The 13185-nt window shown below is 36.9% G+C and overlaps 1 protein-coding gene and 1 long non-coding RNA gene across 2 annotated transcripts; both read left to right on the forward strand.

Moving 5' to 3' along the window:
• Positions 1–285: 285 nt before the first annotated feature.
• LOC138136910 (uncharacterized) lies at positions 286–1783 on the forward strand. Its single transcript, XR_011161494.1, has 2 exons — positions 286–676; positions 725–1783. It is a non-coding gene; the product is annotated as an uncharacterized lncRNA (long non-coding RNA).
• A 5375-nt stretch (positions 1784–7158) lies between these two features.
• Positions 7159–12658, forward strand: LOC138137092 (probable multidrug resistance-associated protein lethal(2)03659). Its single transcript, XM_069056379.1, has 7 exons — positions 7159–7261; positions 7314–7744; positions 7797–7953; positions 9585–11263; positions 11312–11542; positions 11593–12542; positions 12599–12658. The coding sequence occupies exons 2-7, from the start codon at positions 7465–7467 to the stop codon at positions 12656–12658; spliced, it is 3357 nt and encodes a 1118-aa protein (XP_068912480.1). The 5' UTR covers positions 7159–7261; positions 7314–7464.
• Positions 12659–13185: the final 527 nt, after the last annotated feature.

Here is a 13185-nt window from a genome sequence, read left to right on the forward strand (position 1 = left end):
TAACCTCACTTTTTACTTTGTTTGTGTTTTTACTCTGCAGACTGACGAGTGATGCGTTCACAATCAACTCTTCAACGCCGACTTTGAGAACACCCGATATTATACCACACCAAATGTACATGCTCGGTTGGTTGCCTAATCTCCTTCAGATATACCAGGTGACTATAAATGAATGTGATTTTTTTTCTTATGTTGGAAACATTTTTCATAAATCACTTTGGCAAACCTGACACATTAATGATCATTGATCACATTGGCGTACGTACGTCATTTTGACAATTTATGTACTAATAATTGTGTCATGTTTATGTCAACTTTCCCATTAAATAGCAGAATAACCAACAATAGTAGTACCAACCTATGAAAAAAGTCACATTCATTTATAGTCACCTGGTCCTACCTACATAATACAATTATTTATCTTGTAACAAAATAATTGAAAAATCTTGGAATAAAGTACATTTCAGTAATCATAAATGTTCTTATTTAAAATAAAATGCAATACGAATGAACGTTTTAATAACTAGAACGCAACAATGTTTGTCTCACTAATCACGACACGAAATTTGTTAACACAAATTCATTTAGCGATAACCCTTGTAACCTCTCGTATAATAAACAGCATCATTTAGTAAACAGACTGTGGAAATTTGACACAGACAATTCAGCCGCAATGGTAAGTACCTCGACTTTTTCTCAATTTACTCCCTTTCTTTCGTTTTAGAAAATTCTACTGTGGACTATTTGTTTGTTCATTTTCCGATCATCAGCACAAGATTTGGACACCAATAACAAGTGCTCTTACGCTTTGTCCAAATCAGTTTTTGACTGTTCCGGTTTAGAAGATGTGACCAAAAACGTGAAGAATTTTCTTACGCCCCAGACACGCATGCTCGTAGTAAGGAACAGCAAGAAAGCCTCGTTCTCTGCATACAGTCACAATGTAACAAATTATCAACACATTATCAGTTACAATATTCTCGATAACGATCAGCTAGATATTGATGGATTTGCTTTTCATGGTATGACCAGTTTACGTTTTTTGAGAATCGCGGGGAATTTTTTGTTTCGTGTAAAAAATAATTCGTTTAAGGGACTCGACAGTTTAGAGATTTTGACATTATCTGAAAACAATATTACCACACTGGAAGAAAAATCTTTCTCTGGATTAAAGAGGTTGATCACTTTGGATCTTGCAAGGAATAATATAGAAATAATCCGTTCTCGTTCTTTTGTTGACTTAACTCGTCTCCAAATTCTATCCATTGAACGTAACAGTATTAAAATGATTGAAAACGACGCTTTCGTGGGATTGTCAAAGTTAGAATTGTTGGATCTGAGATTTAACAATATTAAAATATTAAATGCCAAAGATTTTAATATTTTAACGAATTTAGAAACTTTATATTTAAATTTTAACAAAATCGAGAATATTTACGGTTACTTAAACTCGAGCAAATTGATGTTTTTGCAGTTAGATAACAATCAACTCAAAGAAATTGGAGACAATACTTTTAAAAATCTATTGCAGACAGTAAGTATAGATTTGTCGAATAATAACTTGGGTAATTTAACTGAGAAACCATTTCTGCAACTTCCATCACTAAAACATCTAAACCTAAGAAATAACAACGTAAATTTGACAGGATTTAATAATCTGAAACATATTTCTGTTGTGGTTTGATTAAAATGTTATACTCATTGTTGAATTAAAATTGTTGGCACTTCTGTCTTTGTAAAGTATTTGTTGTAATTTGGATAATAAATTGTACTACATTCTGCACCTTCTTTCTTCTTCTTTCACCAAATACCTGTTTACTCTTTCCGCGTTCCTACATCTAAATCTCGCAATCATTTTTCCTTTTTTTGCATTCTCTCTCCCCAAGTACTCCAGAATTTCCTCTGTCATACACCTCTAATACTTCCTATTGTATCTGGATTCTTTTATTCTTTCCCTTCTTTCTTGCTTGTCTATGTCTTTGTCCCTTTCACTCAGCTCTACATTCATTCCTCTTCCTTTTGCTCTTAATCTTTCCACTTCTTCATACCCGTTTCTCTGGAAATATTTCTTTTTCTCCTTCTCCTCCGTGTTATTTTTCTTTGCTCTCCTGCACTTTTTCCTTCCCTCCATTTTGTCTTCAAACTTTGCCGCTCTCTTTCTCGCTTTCACTCTAAGCCTATTCCTTTTACACTCTTTCCTCATTATACAGGGTGAGTCGGGAGGAAAGGCCGAAACTTCATGTGAAAATAATGTAAACTCATATGTTCTTATCCGATTTTCATTTGTTTTCAAGTTATAGCGTAATTAAAAAGTTTATCTAGCGTTGTACTTGTATCCAAATTTTCGCTTGTTTTCACCAAGGCCATCTGAATCAAAAAGCTACGCTTATAAGGCCGTTTCAGTTTTCTATTTTTCCATATAAACTTTGTTTCTGTGACATTTCGGGCGGCAGAACCTTTTTGCGCCCCATCTACCGATTTTTCCACATTTTACTTTGAGGTTAAGTGCTTAAAACGTCAATTAAAACATGAATGCAATAAAATATCCAAGATCCGAGCTTATTTTGGATACATTCTGGATTAGCAAAATACTAATAAATTAGAATTGCAAAAAAACATGAAATCATAACACAAGGTAGGTTAGAACAATTTATAACTTTAATATTTTTCTGCAAAGGAGTTTGTTCTGGAATGCACATTTCTTCTTTAATAAATCTGTTTTTTCTTGACAAATTTGTATTATCTAACTGGTTTCAGCGTTGCAGTTATTATCAGCTCATTATCTTAACCATTTGGTGGCATATACTCCGCAGAAATACTATTTACTTGAATTGATTTGGGTGTCATTGGAACAGTTGGAATGATGAAAGACTACAGGATTTTGGGGTACAGAATTTCAACCGGAGTTTCAGTGGGAAAAGTCTAAAAAACAAAAACATTAATAAGATGACAGTAATTAATAACTGGAGGTCCCTGATTATGACTGTGAAAACTAATAAGTAATTAATCGAAAAATGAGAAGAGGAAGCTCATTTTGTTTTCTCATATTTCGTGGTTGACTTCGCTACAATGTATATTTCATGTAGCAATAAACACCACAACTCTTTTTTAATTATAGATACAAAAATAGAAGGACAAGGAACAGCATCTTTACATAAGCGTCGTCATTTTGGGGTTGTAATTATAAAATCTTGTTGAAAATGCTGCTCACAAATTTCTGAGTAATCCGTAATTTTTGTAGTCTTTTATATTACATCATTGTCTCCATAAATCTGCTTACCGCAAAACGTTTCAAAAGCTTCGAACCATTTTTGTCTTTGTTTCATATTGCTGCGAATTTCAAATAAGGGAACATCTTTTGCCCCACAAATGAAACACGTTTTTACCATTTTATGTAAAATATAAGGGTAATATTTTAAATTGCCGCCAATATTGTAGTTTTGATTCGTTAATCGGCCACCGAGGGCGCGCAATAAGGTTCTGCCTTCTTTTGTTTTATGGCCACTCTGCAGAAACAATTATAATGTACATTGAAACGGCCTTATAAGCGTAGCTTTTTGATTCAGATGGCCTTGGTTTTCACATTGAAAACATTTTGTAATCAGAGTATACCATGTTTGAGGCTAAAAAGCATTTGGCTGCTTGAAAAATGAAGTCTAATTCGACGTATTAGAAATACTGCAGCTAAGAAAAGCATCAAGCAATTAGTAGAGCAACAAGCGCCCTTCGTAGGTGAAGCAGAAAGTGTTTAGAGGTCAACGGCGGTATTTTTTAACATTTAATAAAAGAACGTGCTTATTAAGACAATGCTAATGTTTGCAATTTTGTTTATTTCTTATTACGCTATAACTTGAAAACAAATGAAAATCGGGTAAGAACATATGAGTTTATTTTACATTATTTTCACATGAAGTTTCGGCCGTTCCTCCCGACTCACCCTGTATAACTTGGCGTTTCTCTGTCCACTCCTAGCATCCCTTTCAAATATTTTTCTTGCATTTTCTCTACGTCTTCTTGTTCTGCCCCTTACATCAAAATACTCTTTATCATGGTCTCAAACATCATCATTCTCCTCCTGAAATCACGCCCCCACTTTTTCTCTCCTATTCCCCAAACACGTCCCACTACCTTATTTGCTTTCCTCACTATGTTTTTTATATCTACCTTATCCGCGGCTCTTTGAATGTGTAACCCAAGCATTTAAACTTGTTTACTATTTTCCTTCCCTCCTAGTTCCACTGATTCTCTTATTGAACACCATCATTCTCGTCTTCTCAACATTCACTTCCAGCTTTTTCTTTCTCACAAACTTTCCCAAGTTCTTCATCGTTTCTTTCATTTCTTTTTCACTCTTTGCCACAATTATCGCAAACGCCAGGTTCCAAACTTTCTCTCTACCCACCACACTCTCCCCCGCTTATGCCTTCTTTAATATTTTATCCATATATCGTAAATAGCACTGGGATAGCCTTGTCTCACTTCCTTTGTCGTCTCAAATTATTCACCTTCTTTCTCTCCCACCTTCATTATTTTTTTGTTCTTGCGTACATCTCTTTAATCTTCCGTACCAGCCATTCGATTATTCCTCTCTCTCTCTCTCTCATACATTCAAATATTTTCTCTTTGTCTACCTTGTCAAACGCCACCCTGAAGTCTACAAACAGGGCACACATCCTCCTCCTTTCCCTTTCTGAATCTTGCTTGACTGTTCGGTACCACTCCCTTTTCCTCGACCTCTCCCTTCATCCTTTCACTCAAATAACTTACACCCTTTGTGAAGCAGAGTTATTCCGCGGTAGTTTTCTACTTTATTTTTCTCGCCCTTTTTGTAAATAGGGCAAATTAGACCCTCCTCTCCATTATCGGTTCATTACTTCAACCAGTCTCGCTACTATTCCTTCGGTCCCTTACATTAATGCTTCATTCTGCACTACGTCCCTTCACGGTGCCTTTCTCTTTTTCAGTTTCCTTATTTGTCTCTCTACCTTTTCTACTGTGATTTCTGTTTCCTCTGGCGCCGTCTGCTCTTCTTCATTTCTGTTTCTGTCTTTCCTTTCTCCCTTCCAGAAGTTTCATGAAATACTCTTCCCATTCTTGCATTCTTTTCGTCGTCCACTGATTCCTTTTTCTATCACTTTCGATTTATGTATTTTCTCTCACTCTCTCTCTCTCTCTCTCTCTATCTTCTTTTCGCTTCTAGAAGGCTATTTTTGTTAATTTTGGTCCTCTTCCATTCTCTTAACGCCTTTACTGTTCCCTTCTTCAATTGTTCACATTCTTTGTCCCACCACTCATTTGTCTTTCTTATTCCTTTTACTCCTTTGACTATTACATACTTCCTTTTTTTTCACAAAATTGACAAATGTTTGACAATTTTGTTCGCTGAGATAAAACCGCTAAGCTAATTTTGATGGTTGAATGGTTGAGTAGCTAAGAAATATTTTATCAAATTATATCCCTGGTACAGGACACAAGCTATGCCAAAAATCCCAAGTATTTTCGTCTGAAGGTTCAAAATAGCGTCCAAGGTCATTTGCGTCGTTATATTTTTAATTACCTATCTATCTAGTGCTACTTGTGGTAATTTTAATGACATTTTTCAGTATATTCAGCGTGTGCATCAGTTAACCAATTGCGAGGCCATACAAGTGCTATTCATACCCTTTAAGCTTAGTAGCTTATCTACTTTTGTATCTTCGTTTAAATATTTCATTGGCCGCTAGTTGGCTTGAAATACATTTGACGTATAATAATAATTGTTGTAAAACTATGTCCGGTCGAAGGACAAATAAAACTAAGACACTAAAATTTAATCTATGTAAATCAGACTATTGAATTGTTAATATATTTGTCAGTGTCTATATCAACGTTAACCTATTTGTGATAAATCCGTTGTCAAACGATGGAAATTTGTAAATTTTGAATTCATGTGATTGTCATTTTTGTCCCAGTTTTATTTGTCCATCGACTGTACCTTCGCCAAATGACGAATTTCGATTCTCCTTCCTGCAACCATACGCATCATGTTTTGGACCAAAGTTATGTTACTGTTTGTAGAGGGAGAGGAGAGGAGTGAACGAAACGAACACGTTTAGAGCGTGAACGAATTTAGACCGGCGTCACCTATTTATCGGAAAGTTGGGACCAAACGCGGCACGAACGAAGCTCACTCATTGGCCGGCCAATTAGAGAGCAGTGTTCTGAACAAAACCGTGACGCAAAGGCGCCCGGGTGACACCCCGTAGGAAAAAAATATTTTTCTTGGTCTGTGAACTAGATCTCTAGAACATTGATCTTTTTTGACGTAGGGCTTCATACTATTAAGACATTCTTCAGTTTTGAAAATTTTACTCCTTTCTTCTTTCACTCGTACTATAGTTGGAAAATCATAAAAAAGCGAGCAGTAGTTATAGTAGCAGCTATGGCAAATTTAGCATATCTGGGATTACAAATTATGACCACGATGCATTATACGAGTATGTTTTGAAAAAATGGTTACTTCTTGGTTTTGGGAGATATGGGCTCAATACTTGTGCTTAGAAAAAGGCGCTATATTTGAAAGGTGGGCTTTGGAGGGATGTTAAGTACAGGGGAGTGCATTCAGTTGTTTGTCTGATAGTTTCTTTATAGTCTACCAAAATTTAATATAAAGTTCTCACAAAAATTTCGTATTTGAGTATTTCGACCAACTTTTTTGATTTCTGAACCACTGAGTCGGGGGCACTCTTAGTCATATAACTAAAGTAAATATTTATTTTTAATTTTCAATGCTCTAGAGTCTAGACGATAAGTACTACATTAAAAAAATATCAGCAAAGCGTTTCCGTAATGCATTTTTTCCATGTCATTAGAGTAAGTTTTGAATAGCATTTTCACGTTTGGCAACATGGAAGACAGTGCCACAAGTGCTCATACAAAAACCAGAGAATGCCATCCCAAACAAAAACGGAATCTCTTGGCACATATATTTTTTTGGTAAGATTTCATTTTAACTTTAAAGAGGCATTTATCAAGCAGAATGACACAGCTGGGAAGTATCCATTTTGATCAAAGGTTGGAAAAAAAATCTCACCGAAGACGATCTTTATGCTCCTCTTCAAGAATATGATTCTACTGAATTGGGAAACCAACTGGAGCAAGTTTGGGCAGACGAAGAAAGTGGTCGCAAAAATCCTTCTCTATTCAGAGCTCTGAGAAGATTATTCGGATTTGAATTTTGGATTTGTGGGGTTATATATGCCCCAGTAGAACTGATCGTTTTGTTAGTGATTCTTTGTCTCAACTGCAGTAATGGTAAAAACGTATTATTTCAGTTGTTTTGAACCCCACTTTTTGAAAAAATTGATCAAATATTACACCCCAGGTCAAACTGAAGTTACTCCAAGTCAGGCTTATACATACGCAGCACTCATCGTATTCTTGTATTTGATCCGCACTTTATTCCATAACTGGCTCTTGATCGAGATGACAGCTTTGGGAATGAAAATACGAATCGCTTGTTCCTCGTTAATTTACAGAAAAACTCTCAAAATGAAAAAACATATTTTACAGAAAATTACAGAAGGGCAAATCATTAATCTCTTGTCCAACGACGTGACCCGATTTAACGAATTATTTGCATATTTGCATTTTGTATGGATCGGTCCTGTTCAAATCGCCATTGCAATTTGCTACTTGGACCTGACGCTTGGGCACATTGCACTTACAGGAATTGGAATACTGATACTTTGTCTGATATTTCAAAGTAGCCTACACACCCTCTTTCCAAGCTAAATGAAATATCTTTTTTCTTCTAGTATACGTGATGAAAAGAATCTCAGGTATCAGAAGATTTGTAGCTCTCAAAACAGACCACAGATTTCGTTTGATAAATGATATCGTTCGTGGTATCCAAACGATTAAAATGCAGGCATGGGAGAAACCTTTCTTAGGGTTAATAAACGCTGCTCGAGGGTAAGTTGCTAGAGTAGTCCAAGTTTAAAGCGTAAAAAATAAAACATTTACAACTGTTATATTCCTATCCCCCACCCCTTTCCTTCTCTGTTTTTTTCTCAAAGCTCTTTCGAGATGGTCCAACTCTGCTCTCTCTCCTATTCTGAATTCTACTACTCTTTCGTATGCTTCTTCGGTCACTATTCCGTAATCTATCACTGTTTCTCTCCTGCTACCTACATAGGTCCATCCTCTTTCTTCGTCCCCTTGTTTGTTCCTATTCAATGTCTCCCATCCATTTTCTTCGATCCATTCCATCAGTCTCTTCCCCTCTGCGTTTTCCACCTTGTCTTTGGATTTTCTTTTTCCATCCCCCCTCTCCTCTTCCCAATTTCCTGCTCCTCTTTCTCCCGTTGAAGTACCCTCCCATGAGCATACATTCTTCCCTGTTTTCTTTCATTGCGTCTTCGACACGTCTTCTTGTTTTCTTCACCTCTTTACTGTATATTGTCCTTATTTTCCACCATTTATTACCTATATGAACTTTTATTTCCTTGCATCCTTGTTGTTCTCCCTTTTCCTTAATCCCCAATTTCACCCCTGTCCCTTTTTATTTTCTCTTTTTACCCCTTGACCTTCCCATTTGTACTGTTTCGGTAGGGACTTTCCCCTTTGCGCTTCTTTTCCGGTTTCCATTTTCTTTGTCCAACTACCTTCTTATTCACCTTTTCTTTGTACCTTTTTTCGCAGGTTCATATTCTCTTCTCTTCTTCTAAAAATGTTTCTTCAGTTTCTCCTCTCTCTCATCCCATATAAACCATTCCCCGTTTATCTGTATCTTCCTGTATCCTATTTTCACCCTTTTTCCTCTATCTCTCTCTTCTCTAGCCACCTCTCTTAACTTTTTCTGTGTTTTCCTTCTTCGTTTGTCAAATCGTCATCTATATACATCCTCTCACCTTTTCTTTCCTTCAACTTACTCTTATTTAGCATAATTTTCTTCTTCTGCTGCCAACTTTCTCTTTTTGCCAGCATCATCTTATCTTTATTTATTTTTAATGCTTGCTTTACGTCCACTTTAAGCCCTATCTCCCTTTCTAACCATTCTTCCACCCCCTCTCTATATTTCCTCTTATTCCCCATATTCCGGTTTTTATAACATTATTCTTTCTCTCCTTCTTTTCTCCTTGTTCCATCTTTTCCTCTATCATTTTCATCCTTTCCATCCAATCTGCCTCCTCTGCCTGCCATTTTTCTTCTCTTCCTCTTATCTCCTCTCTCACTGCCGCTAATTCCTTTCTTATTACTTTGTTCTCCTCTCTTATTCCCACCGTATCCTCTCTTGTCTCTCTAATCATGGTTTTCATCTCATTATCCATTTCCTTGCTTTTATTTCCTTCTTCGCTGCTACTTGGGGATCTTCCCGTTCTGGAACTCTTTCTGAATGGGTTCGTATCTTCTTCAGACGTCCTATGCTCTTCTCTTTCTCTCTTGCTGCTTCCGTTCCTTACTTTCGGCATGCCCTCTCTTTCTCGCCCGCTGCCTTCTGCTTATCACCTCTCACTCGCTCGTCGCTGTTTACGTTAGTAATCTCTGCACTTTTTTAACTCGACTATTACTCTCAATTATTTTTTGTTTTAATTTTTTTTTAGATCTGAAATGAACCACATCAAAAGGGTAAATTATTCACGACTGAGTCAAAACGTGTACAAGTTGTTTATGGCACCCCTAACAATTTTCACTACAGTCTTAGTCATTACTTTAATGGACTTACCCTTGACCTCTGAATATATTTATTCGGTAAGAAGCATCTGCTCACGTCTGACAATAACGGTGTCAGTTATGATGCCAGTGAGTTTAATTCGTTTAGCTGACGTCAAAGTTTCGGTTAACAGAATCGAAAAATTTTTACTAAACGATTATCAAAAACCAAAGAAGTTGAGATCTGAACCGAAAAGCTTCTACAGACTTATAGACAACTCTGTCTTTAAGATACAGAAACCAGAGGCGGTCGTTTGCATTGATCGAGCGAGCATAAAGTGGGACCAGTCTCTTTCAATTAATGTCTTAAGCGATATTACTTTCACTGCTGCATCTGGGGAGTTAGTTGGTGTGGTCGGAACTACTGGTAGTGGGAAATCAACTCTGCTCCAGATGATACTGAAGGAAATGGACCTGGAGCAAGGAAACGTTAGTGTCACAGGTACCATCTCTTATGCTCCACAAGATTCGTGGATATTTTCAGCCAGCATTCGACAAAACATTTTATTTGGACAAGACATGGACAAGGAGAAATATCACAAAGTGCTTAGATGTTGTGCGCTAGAAAGAGACCTGTCGCTTTTTCCTCATGGCGATCAGACTTTGGTCGGAGAAAGAGGGATCATGTTGAGTGGAGGACAAAAAGCAAGGGTCAATTTGGCCAGAGCTGTTTACCGAGATGCAGACATTTACCTTCTGGATGATCCTTTATCGGCTGTTGACTCGCATGTGGCTCGACACATCTTCGAAACATGTTTCTTGGACTATTTGAAAAATAAATGTATCGTATTGGTGACCCACCAAATCCAGTTTCTTCACAATATCAGTAAAATTTATCTCCTCGAGCAACAACAACTTGTTGAATTCAATGAACGTGACAAACTTTTTGCTCTAAGGGATGGACTCTTCACAGAAGAACCGAGGAGCATTGCTTTGACAGAATGCGACTCACCGTCTCAAGTACCAGAACACAGAAGTACTGGAAAGAGCACAAAAGTTTACAAACGCTACTGTCAATCAGTAGGACATTGGTCTATCACTTGCACAGTAATCTTCGTGTTCATCTTGTTGCAAATTTTGATGAGCTGCGTCGAATTTTTTCTTACATTTTGGTTAAAAATTGAACAACGAATCACAGATTTAAATTCGAAGGTGTTTTTCACTAGAAGAAACTGTCTCTACATTTACACTTCTTTAGTGACAGCTTTGTTTTTTGTGATACTAGCAAGCATCGCATCGTTTGTCAAATACTGTGACAGAGCTTCGAAGAAATTACACAATTCACTTCTGACAAAAGTTATATTTGCACCAATGACATTCTTCAACCATCACTCTTCTGGTCGCATTCTGAACAGGTTCTCCAGAGATATTGGTGCAATCGACGAAATATTGCCTCTCTCTTTGATAAATGTATTTACTGGATTTTTCACAATTGTTGGAACAGTTATTTTGGTGTCAATTATCAATTACTACACGATTTTACCGTCAGCAATTCTTCTCCTGATCATATTCTTTCTTTGTGTTGTACTGAAACCTACAAGCACCAGTATCAAGAGGACAGAAGCAATAAGTAAGTCACAAATCTGTCGCAATTTTTTTTTTTACAACAGACTTGTAGCGAAGAGTTCCATTTTTGCCCATTCAACAGCAACCATGCAAGGACTGAGTACAGTTAGAGCTCTGGATGCTCAGAAACTTCTAACTAAAGAATTTGACGACCACCAGAATCTTCACACTTCGGCTTTCTATCTGTTAACAGCTGTGTATTGCGCTTTGGGATTTTGGACAGACGTGGCATGCGTTCTCTACATTGCTTCCGTCGCATTTAGCTTCTTTGCATTTAAATCTGGTGTGTTGATAATTTCCAATTTTGTCTCATTTGTCCAGTTCATGTTTTAGAGGTTTGGGATGGCAACGTGGGCCTCGCCATAACACAATCTGTTGCCCTTGTTGGGTACATTCCATTTTTTGTCAAAATGTGGGGAGAAGTTGAAACACAGGTCATTTCAGTCGAACGCGTTTTGGAATATCTAGATTTACCACCAGAGCTCGACGAAGGCAATGTCACTCCTCCACGATTATGGCCACAGCAGGGAAAAATAACTTTCAAATCAGTTTCGTTGAAGTATTCTCTTACTGGACCATTAACACTCAATCAAGTGTCCTTTGAAGTTCACGCTGGAGAAAAAATTGGAATTGTTGGTAGAACAGGTGCTGGGAAAACTTCTCTAATTTCCACCTTATTTCGTTTCTACAGCTTCGATGGTACAGTCATCATCGATGACGTTGATGTTAAGTCTATCCCTTTAAACGACTTGCGTTCGAAGATTTCGGTTATTCCTCAGGATCCGGTTTTGTTTTTAGGAACACTTCGAAAGAATTTAGACCCTTTTGATGAATTTAATGACGATGAAATATGGAATGTTTTTCGTCAGCTCGAGCTTAACCAAATTTTTGCAAATTTACCTAACGGCATTGACACTATGATTTCCGAAGGAGGATCAAATTTCAGTGTCGGCCAAAGACAATTGTTGTGCTTGGTGCGGACCGTGCTCAGAGGAAACAAGATTATCATTCTGGACGAAGCCACAGCGAATGTTGATTTGGAAACAGACGAGTTGATACAGTTAACTATTAAAAAAATGTTCACCAACTGTACTGTACTGACTGTGGCACATCGTCTCAACACTGTCATAGATTCGGATAAAATCTTAGTGATGGATGACGGTTGTGTTGCCGAGTTTGACAGTCCGTATCAGCTTTTGCAAAATTCGAATGGTTTGTTTTACGCTTTCGTTAAGGAAAATGGTGAAGAGTTCTTGCATAATTACATCGAAGCTGCCGAAAACGTGAGTTGGTTTGCAATTGTGAAGCTACTTATCCATTTGATATTTCTGTATTTCAGAAACAAAAGAAATTAACTTCAACACTTCCCATTGGTACTCAGGTTCCTGCAACTACCTAAGTATTTGGAAATGACATTCCAAGCGATCGTTTCAAGATTTTGGTATAAATCCAAAATGTTGAAATCAATAAGTATAAGCGGAAATAGATTAAGAAGGTTAAATCCAAACGTTGTCACTCATGCACCTAGCTAAGGGTGGGGTAAAAGTAATTGAAAATTTTTCAAAAACTAATAAAAGAGAAACCAAATCAGATGAGAAAATTTTATTAAACTTACTTATGCTACCACATCTCTTTCACACATTTTCCGTTTTTTAAAATAGAAAAATATTTTGGCGTTCTAGAACGGTAAGTAGATTTATTCAAAATTAACCAATTATTATAACAATTTTTATGTAACAATTAATAACTTATTTATTAACAAATATTAAAAGTACAGCTATGACAGACAACTACCAATTGTCAAAGGAAGCTTATTTTGGAAAAGAGAAGTTGAAGACAAGATGACAAGATGTTAGCACTTTCTGGACACTTATACGGCTCTTGTAGTAGGCTTTCCTTGCCGCTGCACTGAAATAATATTAGCGA

This window comes from Tenebrio molitor, chromosome 8, assembly GCF_963966145.1.
Source record: "Tenebrio molitor chromosome 8, icTenMoli1.1, whole genome shotgun sequence".
NCBI classification, from domain to species: domain Eukaryota; kingdom Metazoa; phylum Arthropoda; class Insecta; order Coleoptera; family Tenebrionidae; genus Tenebrio; species Tenebrio molitor.